Below are 12,889 nucleotides of genomic sequence, written 5' to 3' on the forward strand. Positions count from 1 at the left end.
AAATACAAATTAAAGCAACTCTGAGGTTCCACCTCACACCTATCAGATTAGGAGAGATGACAAAAAAGAAAAATGCCTTATTGTTGCTGGAAAACTAGTACCTTAATGAACTGCTGGTGTAATTGTAAATTAGTTCAGCTGTTCTGGAAAGCAAGTTGAACCTAAAAACAAAAGGTCACTAAACTGTGAATAACTTTTGCCCCAATAATACCACAACTAGGTCTATTATATACCAAAAGAGAACAAAGAAAGAGGAAAAGGACCCATTATGGACAAAAAGTATTTATAATAGCTATTATTGTGATGGCAAAGAATTAGAAACTAAAGGGGTACCCACTGGTTGGAGAATAGCTAAAGAAATTATGATACATAAAGGTAAGGTAATACTACTGAGCTATAAGAAATGATCAAAGGGATTGCTTCAAAGAAACCTCAGAAGGTTCTATGAACTGATGCAAAGTAAAGTGAACAGAAACAGGAGAATAATTTATACAATAATAACAACATTGTAAACACAAATAACTTTGAAAGACTTAAGGACTCTGATCAGTGCAATGACCAACCATCCCCTCATGGTATCAACAATGAAACATTCTACCCACCTCCTGACAGAAAGGTGATGATTGATACAAGATGCAGAATGAAGCATGCATTTTTAAACATGGCTGATGTGGAAATTTGTTTTACTTATTTGTTACAAGAGTTTTGCTTTGCTACTTTTCTTTTTCAATGGTGCCCAGGAGGGGAGGAAGGGCGGGGGGAGGAGGGGAAGGGAGAGAAAATAAATGCTTGTTAATTTTTTTTTTTAATCTTGAAAAAGAGCAAAGTGAGCAGAACCAGGAGAACAATTTATACAATAACAACAACGTTAAAAAATATGCTGACAGACTTAAGGATTCTGACCAGTGCAATTACCAACAATGATTCTGATGTACAGAAGATGAAGCATACTGCTCACCTCTTGAAAGAGAGGTGATAGACTCAAGATACAGAATAAGACATTTATTTTTGGATGTGGCCAATGTGGGAATTTATTTTTGCTTTACTATGTAAATTTGATACAAGAGTTTTTCTTTTTTTTTTAATGGGGGGTATAGATAGGATGGAGAGGGGGTTAGAAGCAGGTTCCCCTTCCTTCCTCCAAAAAAAGAGAAAAGGGGACAGACAGAGCACAGATGGAGAGGGAAGAGGAGAGGGAAAGGAAGAGAGGGAGAGAGAGAAGGAGAGAGGGAGAAGAGAGAGGAAGAGGAAGAGAAGAAAGAGAAAAGAGGAGAGAGGAGAGGGAAGCCCAGAAGGAATCACTGATATGCAGGCCAGCTTTCAAAGTTATATGCTGAATTTATTATATATACCCAAAAAGAAAAGCAAGTTTTACTTAAGAGATCTGCAGTTTCATGAACAAGTTCCTCCTTCTGTCCTAAAGTGGCAGCGCTCATTTTATTTGTGTGCCAAGTTCAAATGAAAACAAAAAGAAATAAAGGAAGATCCTCCAAAATGGAAAAAAAAATAGTATAAACATACAATCATGGATCTGGATTTGCAAAACGCCTTGGAGGTTATATGGTTCAAACCCCTTATTCATGGATGACAGAACTGAGGCCAAGAGAGTTTTAAGTGGTTTGGTTAAGGTCACACATGGGTTAAGAACAGAGCTGGGAGTCAAACCCTGGTCTTTTGACTACAAATCCCAAATTCTTTCATTGCGCCACACTGCTGCCAATCCAATGGCACAGCACAATAGACCCAGAAATTAATAAGCTGAGAAGAATAAAATCTAATAATAACCGTAGATTCATGGTAGTAATAATAATAATAATAATAATAATAATAATAATAATAATAATAATAATGATTTACATTCATACAGGATTTTAGGGTGATATGGCATTTCCTTTACAACAATTCTATAAAGTAGGTTGTGTCTAGTACTTCACAGGTAAAAAAAACAACTTAAACACATGATCTCATTTGATCTTCCCAAAAGGTCTGTGGAAATATTTTATGTGATGCATTTCTTAAGCAATTTTGATAGGCTCATAGAAAACTGAGTTGGAAGGGGACTTAATAAAGACCAGATAGTCCAAACTTCTCATTTTATGGATGGGGAGAAGTGCCCTTTGTAAGTAGCCCACTCACAACAAGCTGAATGCTTAGAATCTAAGGATCCTAGAGTTGGAAGGGACTCAAGGAGTCATCTAGTCCAACCCATACTTGAAAGAGGCTTAAATCGCAGCAGAGTATAGCGGAAAGAAGCCTCTGAGGGCTCCAATTCCAGATCTGGTACTTTTTAGCTTTGTAAAAATGAACAAGTCCCTCTACCTCTATGAGCCTCATAAATGCTCTATGAGCATAACAAAGGATAATAAATACTCAGGGATAAGGATATAAAATGTACTACTTATCTCAAGGTTGTTGTGAGAAAAGCACTTTGTAAAACGTAACATGCTATATAACACCAATCAACAATAGCTTATGAAGTGTTTACTATGTGCCAAGCACTGTGCCTGCACATATAAATGTGTGATATTTCCTTTTTCTTTTTAAAAATGCTATGTAAATGTAAGCTATTTTCTTCTTCCCATTTTCTTACCTAAAAGAAAAGGCTGGCCCTGAAAAATCTAGTTATATGGGCAAGTGGCGTTTGCATAGAAGGCATCTCCCTTGTAAATCTGACTGGGCCCCAAAGCTATTAAACTGTGCATACTCTTTGATGCAGCAATATCACTACCACTACTATTACTACTAATTATAAAAATAGCTAGCATTTATATAGTGCTTACTATGTGTTAGGTATTGTGCTAAGTGTTTTATAAATACTATCTCATTTTATTTATGTATGTGTTTTATTTTACTAGGTCTATAACCCAAAGGGATTAAAAAGAGAAAGAACTCATGCATATAAAAATATTTACAGTAGCTCTGTTTGCAGTGGCAAAGGATTGGAAACTGAGAGGAGCGTCCATCAAATGGTGAATGCCTGTACAAGTTACAGTATACGAATGTGATAGAATACGGTTATGCTGTAAGAAAAGATGAAGGGGGTGGTTTCAGAATGAACTGATGCAGAGTGATGTAACCAGAACAATTTATACAATAACAACAATACTGTAAAAACAACCAACCCCGAAAGAATGAGTAACTGACCAACACAATGACTAATCACAATTCCAGAGGACTCATGATGAAACAGGCTCATGTTCTAAGACTGTTTTTTTGGACATGGCCAATGTGGGAATTTTTGTTTATAACAGAGGTTTTGATTTCTTTCTTTCTTATGGGGTGGGGGTGAGGGGGAAGTGAAAGAGAAGGAAGGCAGATCTTAACTTGGAAAAAAAAATTAATAAAAAAATGAACCAGCCTATCCCTCTCTACTCCCTCCTCAATCCTAAATCCTCCCTACATTTTTTAAATACGTGGGAAGAAACCTGCAAAGTCAACCGCTTCTTATTAAATCTTGCTCAATTAACCATTTAAATTCCATTTCTATCACAGTAAACCCTTTCATCATATCCTTCTGAAGTTTTTTGGCAATCCCTATAAAAGAGGTGTATTCTTATCTACAAAATGAGAATCACAGGAATATGAGCTAGAAAGTAAAGTACCCAGAGAGAGAAGTAATCAAGGTCACACAACTAGTAGGTGGCAAAGCCAGGATTTGAACCCACATCATCCCAACATCACAGCTATAATATTTCTTATACTACTGTGATAGTCCAAAAAATCTGAAGTCTCTTGGCTTCTCTAAGACACATAAGGCTCACTTGCAGCAGGCTGCCTCAATTTTTATCACTCCCAGCCCGCTATTTTCTGGAAATTTCCATGCTCCCTATTTGTTTCAGCCAGCACTCTCCCATTAGCCAATACCCAGCATGAACCTATGTATGCTGTAAGAGATGGAAAACCAAAGTGACCCCACCTGAGTGAGAATTGTCCCCCTCCCTATAAAACCTAGAACCTTTGCCAGCCTGTGTGAGCTGCCCTGATATTCTGAAGGTAACTGCAACCCTAGCACACCCTGCCAACTAAAAGAGATGGACAGCTTGGCAGAGCTGGGTGTGCTGAATTCAAGGAAGGCTTCTCTTATGGACCATAAATGACACTCCTTTCTTTCTTTCTTTTGCCTTCTCTCACTGCCCCTGCTCCCACCCCAAGGGTTTCATTTTAAGGCTTCCCTTTGTATGAGTTAAAATGTACCAGGCATAAAAAGGCTACTGCTTCATGTATTTATGATTCTTTTATGGAAACCCCTTTTAAATTCTAATCTGTAGTTTACAGATAAGGACTTAGCACCTACCTATCTTATAGGGTTGTTACAAGAAAAGAATTTAAGTGCTGTAATTTTTTGAGAGGAAGTATAATGTGATATAAGTGGAAGGAGTGCTATACTTAAGAGTCGGGGAACCTTGCGCTCAAATGGTGGCTCTGACACATACTTAGCTGTATGACTCTAGGTAAGTCACTTTAACCAACTTAGTTCTCAATTTCCTTATCTGAAAAACAAGGAAAATAGCATTTATAGTAACACATGGTTGTTTCACATGGTTGTTGTAAAGAAACACTCTGGAAACCTTAAAATGCTACAGAAGTTTTGACAGAAAACCAGGCCAAATGCTTTTTGTGCATGAACCAATCACAAGCGATAAGAAAAGTAATTAATAGCAAACTCTAAAGCTGTCTATGTTTAAACATAAAGAATTATTAAGCTTTAAAGATTTCTATCAGGCTCTTACTTTCCAGAGAACCTAAATTTGATCTGGAAATTTAAAAGCTCAACATTATAAAAAATGTGTCCAATAAATCCAACTACTTTTGCTAAAAATGTTATCACATAAAGCAGAAGGTTCTTACCTTTCAGACAGGGCTACAGGTTCTAAGGACAGATGGTAATGGTTTGTAGAGCAGCTAAATTGTTTTAAGAATCCTTTTAGGTATCTGAGCAAAGCTTCAAGCTGCCCCACCCTACCTTGAAAAGTCATACTCCTGATGGAGATGATGTCATGGCTTTATAGAAACAAAGCCAAGGTGCAGTCCAAGGGTAACAGCACCGCAGAAAGGAGTTCTTTAATTCATTTCCCCAGGCAAATCCTTCACTCACTCACAGTGCCTCAGCATTCCCATCTGCAAAAGAGGGACAAGAAATCCTTATTACTAGGCAGATCTATTGTACTGAACTGAACAGAGATCCACCACTGACTTGCTACGTGACTCTTAGGGTAAGTTATTTAAGATTCCCTGTGTTTCAATTTCTCCATCTATAAAGTGGGGAGAATAATACATAAAGAATCACAGAACTTCAGAGCTGGAAGGGATTGACCTCCTAATTTTATATAGGAAGAAACTGAGGCCCATATTTGTCCTAGATCATGCAGCAAATTAGTGACAGACTTGGGAGTAGATCCCAAGTTTCTTGACTCACCATTATTTAAGTTTGTAAAGTGCTAAGAAATTTAAACAAATGATACTATATAATATTATAATTCAATGACAAGCACAGCAAGATAATGGAGGTTAGCTATGTGGCTCAGTGGATAGAGTGCCTGGCTTAAAGTCAGGAAGACTGGAGTTCAAATCCAGCTGCAGACACTCACTAGCTGTATGACCCTGGGCAGGTCACTTACTTCTGTTTGCCTTAATCTACTGGAGAAGAAAATGGCAAACTATGCCAGTATCTTTGCAAAGAAAACCCTCAAATGAGGTCGTGAAGAGTGAGACACAACTGAATGACTAAACAACAAGACCTCTAAGAATACTACATGAAAAGAGTTTTAATAAATATTTCAAAGGCTGGATACACTGTAGAGGAGTTTTTAAATATGTAACTTATTTTTACTTAAAATGGTATTATGTTTTAAGAAGGTAGCTGCTGCCACAGGCTGTTCCTTAACTTTGGGTACCAGCTGAGATTCAGGGGGATAAAGTCAACTGAGCCTGTACATCTGAAAGAAATAAAGGCACAGTGCTCATATGTTGTGTATTTGACCACATAAAAATACAAAACAAATATAATTACCAGCCAGACAAGAATCAAACCGGGCCAAGAAAGCCAGCAATCTCCCAAGGGTGCTTAAGATATTAGCCAAGAATTTCAGGCTCCTACCAAAGGCATTCCTGGCTCTGACAATATGATCTTATCAACTATCTTTGATGAAGCCTCAATGTCTTGTCAATAAGTCAACAAGACTTGTCCTACTTTAGAGGAGTATTGCGAGGAAAACACTTTGTAAGCCTCTAAGCTTTATACTGCTTTTGGCTATTGTTACTATAAAAATGTGAACCCTCATTATTACTATCTGCCAAATACTACACCATAGACGTTACCACAAAATGATGACAACTTTTGATAGCAAAGGTTGCTGGAAGCTCATAGAACCTAAAGGTCTACTTAACTCTTACAAAAACCTACAAAGAATATATTGAGTAATTTTGACTAAGGTGATAATGGAAGCACTGGTATCCATAAACCTGAACAACCATTCACCTTGGTAACCCTTGGCTGAGCTCCTGTGCACACTGCTGAGGGAGGAACAGAGTATAAAGGAATCAAGCTCAACCGCTGGACTCAAAAAGCTATGCAAGAGCAGCACAGACGGAAGCTAAACTGAGGACTGGTCTCTTTCAACCACAGCTAATTTTTTTTTGCCAGCTGTTATGCTCAGATAAGTTAACTGAAAGAATCGGGGATTTCATTTATTCATTTACTTATTTTAGGCAAAGGGATAAGGAACAAGAGAAGAGGGAAGTCAACGCTATTTAATTCAAAGTTGTTTAAAGTATAGGTGCTTTTGAGAGTATTATATCAAAGGAGGGGAGGCAATGTGTTACAGTGGAAATAATAACTTATATTCATATATTGCTTTACAATTTGCAAAACTCTTTACACATATTATCTCATTTAAACTACATAATGACACTATGCGATGGGTGCTACAGGTATTATTACTCCCAGTATGCAGATGAAAAACCTCAGGCTGAGAGAGGTTCCGTAACTTGTCTATGTTCATATAGCTCGTAAGAGTCAAAGGTGGGTTATGAATCCTGCTCTTCCTGCCTACACATCTGGCACTCAATCTAGCACCTGAATAAAGGCTTAGGCGTCAGAAAACCCGGATTCATATTCCAACTTTACATTCAGGATCACAGATTTAGGGCTAGAAGAGACTGCATCAGCTAACTCAATTCCAATACTTTAAGAGCTGTGTGACCTTGGGCAAGTTACTTAACCTCTCTAATCTCTAAGATGAGAGGGATGAACTACTAGATGATCTCTAAGGCCCCTCTCCAGCTCTAAATCCTATGATCCTTGAGAACAGAGATTTTGTCATATGTAAATTTCGTGTCTGCTTCAGCACCTAGAAGCATTTTACACAAAAGTAAACATTTGATAAATGTTTGTTACATTATATTACCCTATGACTAACTAACAAATAGTCCCTCATGAAAATACAGACACTGACTCTGGTATACATAAGAGATATAACTGTACTAAATCATCTTACACATAAGGAAACAGAGGCCCAGAGCTGCCCAGAGCAGTGAACAGAGTAGCCCAGAGCTAGTTAGTAGTAGCCTAGAACTAGAATGCAGGTCTCTTGGCCCCCAAGAGGATGCTTTCTACTGGACTGCACTTCCTCTCACTTGTGCCACTGTGGCCAGAGAGGATGAACTAACCAAACAGATGATGAGAAAGAAGTTGTTGTGACTTGGTATGGTGAAGACGATCGAGGCTGTAAGGGAATGTATGAGAGAAAAGAGCCAGGACTAAGAATATTTGCTAGGGAGAGCAAAGGACCAGATAGGACATGGAGAGACTTCAGGATGTCATTAGGACATCTGGGTCAGTTTACCTAAAGATAAATGTGAGCAGAGGTCCTGGGTCCTGAAACAGAAAGAGTTGTGGGCTCAGTCGGGAGGCTGACTGGCTGGCTGACTGATCTGCCTGCCTTTTTTTATTAGCAGATCTACCAGGCCCAGCTTTCCCTCATTTCCTTTCACTTCATTAAAGGATGAGCAGTAATAAAGAGAGGATAATGCTCCTTTGAGATGATCCATCAGAAGAAGGGGGAGGAAAAGAATTGAGCCAGGAGATCTCCCTCTCACAGCAGGCAATAAACCTTGTATGGACGTGGCAGACGTGAACAAAGAAGATGGAGCAGATCCCCTCTCCTTGGCTGCGTTCCCTGCCCCCACTCCCTCTGCTGCAGTTGCGCAGCTTGACGTGCACACAGATAGAATGGCACTGGAGAACATCAATATTGCCTTTAACAAGAAAGTCGCCCAGGAACAAATGGATAACAAAGATGCTGAGAGACTGGGGGCTGTCTGTCGCCCTTTGTTTTCATGAGAGCAAACAGTGTCTGCAAGACAAGCCCTCTCTGAAAGCAAACAGGCCGTGCTAGCTGTTGTGGGAAACAAACGGGAAACCAGGATTTTTGGTGGAGCTTAACTGGGAAGACATTAGACAGCCCCCCTTGGCTGATGTTGGGCATGCTGGCAGACAGTAGAAGTGGTACAGCAGTAGTAGTGCTCAGCTCACAGGGAGCAGTGCAGTAGGAAAAATACAGGCTGAGCTGGATCATCATACCCTTGACACTTACTAGCTGTGAGATTTTTAAAAGGAGGCTAACATAAAATGTATCCCACCTATATTAACAGTGAGGGGCCACTAGGAGGATCAAATGGGAGCGCCTACAGAAAGGGCTTTCTGTCAGACCCCTGGCAAGCAAGCATTTCTTTCCCCACTAGCTCCTTTCACCGAAATCTTAACTGCTTTACTTCTCTGCAGAATGAACAATACAAATGTACACAATACAAGAAAAGTTGAGGATAAGATGAATTTATATAAATTTAAATGCTTTACAAATACACTCTGGGGACTGACCATTCAAGAAAATCTCCAAAGATCCTTTTTGGGAGTGAGTGACTACCCCTAAGTTGAGCCTTCTCTAAGTCTGGATTTTTATATACTGGGTTTTCTCTGCTATATCATTTTTACCTACTTTCCAGATCTGGGGTCAAAGGGCCCAGGTTCAAGGCCTGGCTCTGTCATTTCCTAGCTGTAAGAATCATGGAAAACCATGTTACCTCCCTGAGTCTCCATCTTCGCATCTACAAAATGAGGAGGACTCAGATGAGGTGTTATCTCAAGTCAGTCCAACCTCAAAATCCTATGATCTTGTCATCTAAAGTCACCTAACTTCTCAGGATCACAGAATCCTTACCTGCAAAAGAGGGGGACTGGACAAGAAGCTATCTTAGGTCCCTTCCAGATATATACTAATTTAATGAGTCTGCCTCATCCTTTGCTCTTAACAGGTAGCCTATGGCTTCTGGCTAGATAACATTTCTTTCTCATGTCCTTTTCTTTTTATTCTTACAGGTAAATCTTGGATGAAATCCCTAGACAGCTCTCTGCATTGTGCATTGACCTGACCTTCCTGTCTTTTCACACAGTTTTTCTAGAGTCTGCTAAGTCACCTTGCTGATTCTAGCTCCATAACATCTCTTGCATCTGTACCCTTCTTTCCACTCACGCAGTATCTACCCTGGTTTAGCTCTTCATCTGTTCTCACCTAAACTACTGCAATAGCTTCTTCAATGATCTCCCTGCCTCCAGTCTCTAGCTGCTCTGATCCATCAAAATGAATGAAGATCTGACCATGACAACTTCCTGCTCAAAAATCTTCAATGGCTCCCTATTGCCTCAAGGATAAAAGACAAAACACTCAGTCTGGCATTTAAAGCTCTGCACCACAATCTGGCCCCTACTTCCATTTTCAATCTTGTGTCACACCATGTTCCCTTCGTACAAAGAATACTGTTCCAGTCAAACTCGTGTGCTACTGTTCCCCATGTCCAAAATTCTATCGTCCACCTCTGTGACTGGAATATGGGCCCTATTCATCTCCACACTGTACAATGTATACTTTTCTTCAAAGCTCAGCTCAGGTGCTGCTTGTTGCAGGAGGCTTTTTCCTGACTCTAATGATTAGTACACTCTCTCTTGAAATTACTTTATGTTACCTTGTTGTATTACACAGGAGAACCTAACTTCCTCTAGGGCAGGGACTTTTTTCTTTGTTATCTCCTACCCCTAGAACAATGCTTTGCACATGGTAGGCACTTAATAAAAGCATGTGAAATTAAACCAAATCCTCTCCTGCCATTTCCATACTCTCTTCACATCAACTTGCCTAAAGTCTCAGGACCCAGGACCTCTGCTCACATTTATCTTTAGGTAAACTGACCCAGATGTCCTAATGACATCCTGAAGTCTCTCCATGTCCTATCTGGTCCTTTGCTCTCCCTAGCAAATATTCTTAGTTCTGGCTCTTTTCTCTCATACATTCCCTTACAGCCTCAATTGTCTTCTCCATACCAAATCACAACAACTTCTTTCTCATCATAAATAACAGCCAGCATTTATATAGTGCTTTAAAGTTTGCAAAATATTTTATACATGTTATCTCATTTGACCCTCATAACAATCCCAGGAGGTAGGTACTATTAATACCCTCATTTTACAGAAGAGGAATTTGAAGAAGGCAGAGATTAAATGACTGGCCCAGGATGACTCAGCTAATGTTAGGCCACATTTGAACTCAGTCCTTACTAACTCCAGGCCCAATAACCTGTCTGTTACACTGCCTTGCTATTATTCCAAGCCCCTCATGTTAATTATGCAATAACTGAGGGCTGAGGGCAATTACACAACTTGTCCAAGGTCATTTGTATCAGTGGTAAGAAGCAGAACTGAGATATGAACTCAGGTCCTCTGACTCTAAATCCAATTCTCTATCTACCACAAAATAACAAAAATGATAATGATAATAATAATTAGCATTTATATAACTCTTTAAGGTTTGCAATGTGCTTCAAATATTAGTTCACTGTATCCTCACAACACCTCTGGGAGGTAAGAGCTATTATGATCCCCATTTTACATATGAGGAAGCTGAGGCAGAGAGAAGTTAAGTGACTTGCCCAGTATCATACAACTAGTAAGTGTCTAAGTCAGGATCTGAACTTGGGTCTTCCTGACTCCAAGTTCAATTGCTGACATTTCATCATCATTTTATTTAAAGTTTAAAACAATGTGAGTCAGTCAATGCAGGCATTATTACACCCATTTTTCAAACAAGGATTTTTGAGACTCCAAGAAGTTAAATGCCTTGCCCACAGTCACACAAGGAGTTAAATGTCCAAACAATCCATTTTACCTCAGATCTCCTAACACCAAGTGCTCATTTTACTATGGCCCAATGCTTCCCAAGTTGTGTCCTTATCTTGTTTCAAACCTCACCCCCTCTAGGAATCCTGCCTCTCTCCTGTCTCCTAATTCTCTTCTTCTGCTCCCTTTCACGTACAAATGTTCATTATATTCATTCACAGTTGTCGCCACAGATTGGAGGATTTCTAGCTTAAAGTCTTATCCCTCCCACAGGCACTTAAACAGTAATTCACACTTAGAGCTAAAGTAATGACACTTGTATGATGGAATGTGATAGATTCTTCAAGGTAGGGGCCATTGAGTTCTCTTTCTCTAGTGCCTTTTTCCATGCTATTATCAGCCTTATTCCATAGTAGGCACTCAACACCAAGCAACCAATTTAATAGTTTGCATTTGTACGATACTTTTAACTTTTTCTACCACACTTGCACATAACGTTGTCTCCCTTTGCCAGTGTTTATATAGTGTATACATCTGGTGTTGTCACGCCTGTCCCTGGCTTACATGTTGACTGTCAGGCTGTGATTCTCAAAGGGTGGACATCTGCATCTGCAGACTTGCTGAGGACATGGCCAGTCAAGTTCCAGGGGTGTGAGGTTCCATCATTCAGCCTAACCTGTGGCTTTTCACGATTCATACATTCAGATACAAGCCAACACAGGGAATTCTCGTGCTTCTGTTGCTCCCACATGTGCCCACTGACCTTTCTGAGGGCTGGCTTTTTGCATGATACCACCAGCTATACTAAACAGGAGATTGTTTCTCCTTAGCAAGATGAAGAAACCTAGAATGAAAGGAAAAAAAATTAGAAATGAGAACCCTCCTTCAAAGTTATCTACAAAAGTCCAGAAAATGAAAAGCAACTAGGGACCAATTTATCTTCTGCCCCACTCAGAAACTTGAAGCCTTTCTCCTACAAGACAGGAAGCCCCTTGAAAGCAAAGACTGTGAACACATACATCTTTTCTAAAGTACTAGTTAGAGAGTGGATGAGTAGTAAGTATTTGCCGAACTCTCAACAATTTAAAATTTTGACAACATAAAAAAAACCCCAGCAAGCATGCTACACACTAATCTTTGTGTTCTCCTTGGGGGTAGACAGATTCTTAACTGTAACACTGTTAGAATTATAGTCTCGAAGGAACTGGAGAAAAATCATCTAGTCAAGCCCCCCTCCTCTTACAGATGAAAAAACTGAGGACCAAAGAGGGGAAGAGACTTATTCAAGGTCTCACAACCAGTCATTGGGTTAAGACAAGAGCCTAGGTCTCTAGATTTTTACTTCAGTGCTCCTTCTGTTAACCAACCCCGACTCTCTGTCAACAACAAATAATCAGAAGGCAGAACTAGGAGCAATTGGAAGGAGCTACAAACAGGCTAGTTTAGGCTTAGTGTCAAGAAAAGTTCTTTTAAAATGACAGCTTTCCAACCGTGAAATGAGTTGCCTCAGGAGGCTGTTTCCCCTCATTGGAGGTTTTCAAGCAAAGGCAGGGTGACCACTTGTCTGATGTGCTAGAACACAGATTCTTTTTCAGCTATCAGGACTAGATTACTGCCGAGTTCCCTTCTAACTCTGAAATTCTGATTCTGCAACACAAGCCTAGAACTGAAGAAACACCAAAGTGTAACAACAAGTGTTTAAAGAAAAAATCTGTGTTTGAT

At 39.6% G+C, this 12,889-nt stretch overlaps 1 protein-coding gene across 11 annotated transcripts in view; it reads right to left on the minus strand.

Annotated features, from left to right (window-relative positions):
• Window positions 1-12,889, minus strand: part of SCMH1 (Scm polycomb group protein homolog 1) — a 163,677-nt gene that overhangs the window by 106,442 nt on the left and 44,346 nt on the right. For 6 of the 11 annotated variants that reach the window (XM_078145491.1, XM_020983455.2, XM_078145495.1 and 3 more), the window contains 2 exons: window positions 11,931-12,011; window positions 4,964-5,118 (listed from right to left, as the gene is read on the minus strand). The exons of 2 other annotated variants lie outside the window; for them this stretch is intronic. In XM_078145491.1, coding sequence (XP_078001617.1) covers window positions 4,964-4,976 — 13 coding nt within the window. In that variant the 5' untranslated portion in view covers window positions 4,977-5,118; window positions 11,931-12,011. Of the gene's footprint in view, window positions 1-4,963; window positions 5,119-11,731; window positions 11,909-11,930; window positions 12,012-12,889 lie in introns of those variants that run through there. 3 more of the 11 variants (XM_078145493.1, XM_078145492.1, XM_078145494.1) reach the window with 2 other exon arrangements.

The sequence above is a fragment of the Phascolarctos cinereus genome, unplaced genomic scaffold (assembly GCF_003287225.1).
Source record: "Phascolarctos cinereus isolate Bilbo 61053 unplaced genomic scaffold, phaCin_HiC Scaffold_726;HRSCAF=1367, whole genome shotgun sequence".
NCBI classification, from domain to species: Eukaryota; Metazoa; Chordata; class Mammalia; order Diprotodontia; family Phascolarctidae; genus Phascolarctos; species Phascolarctos cinereus.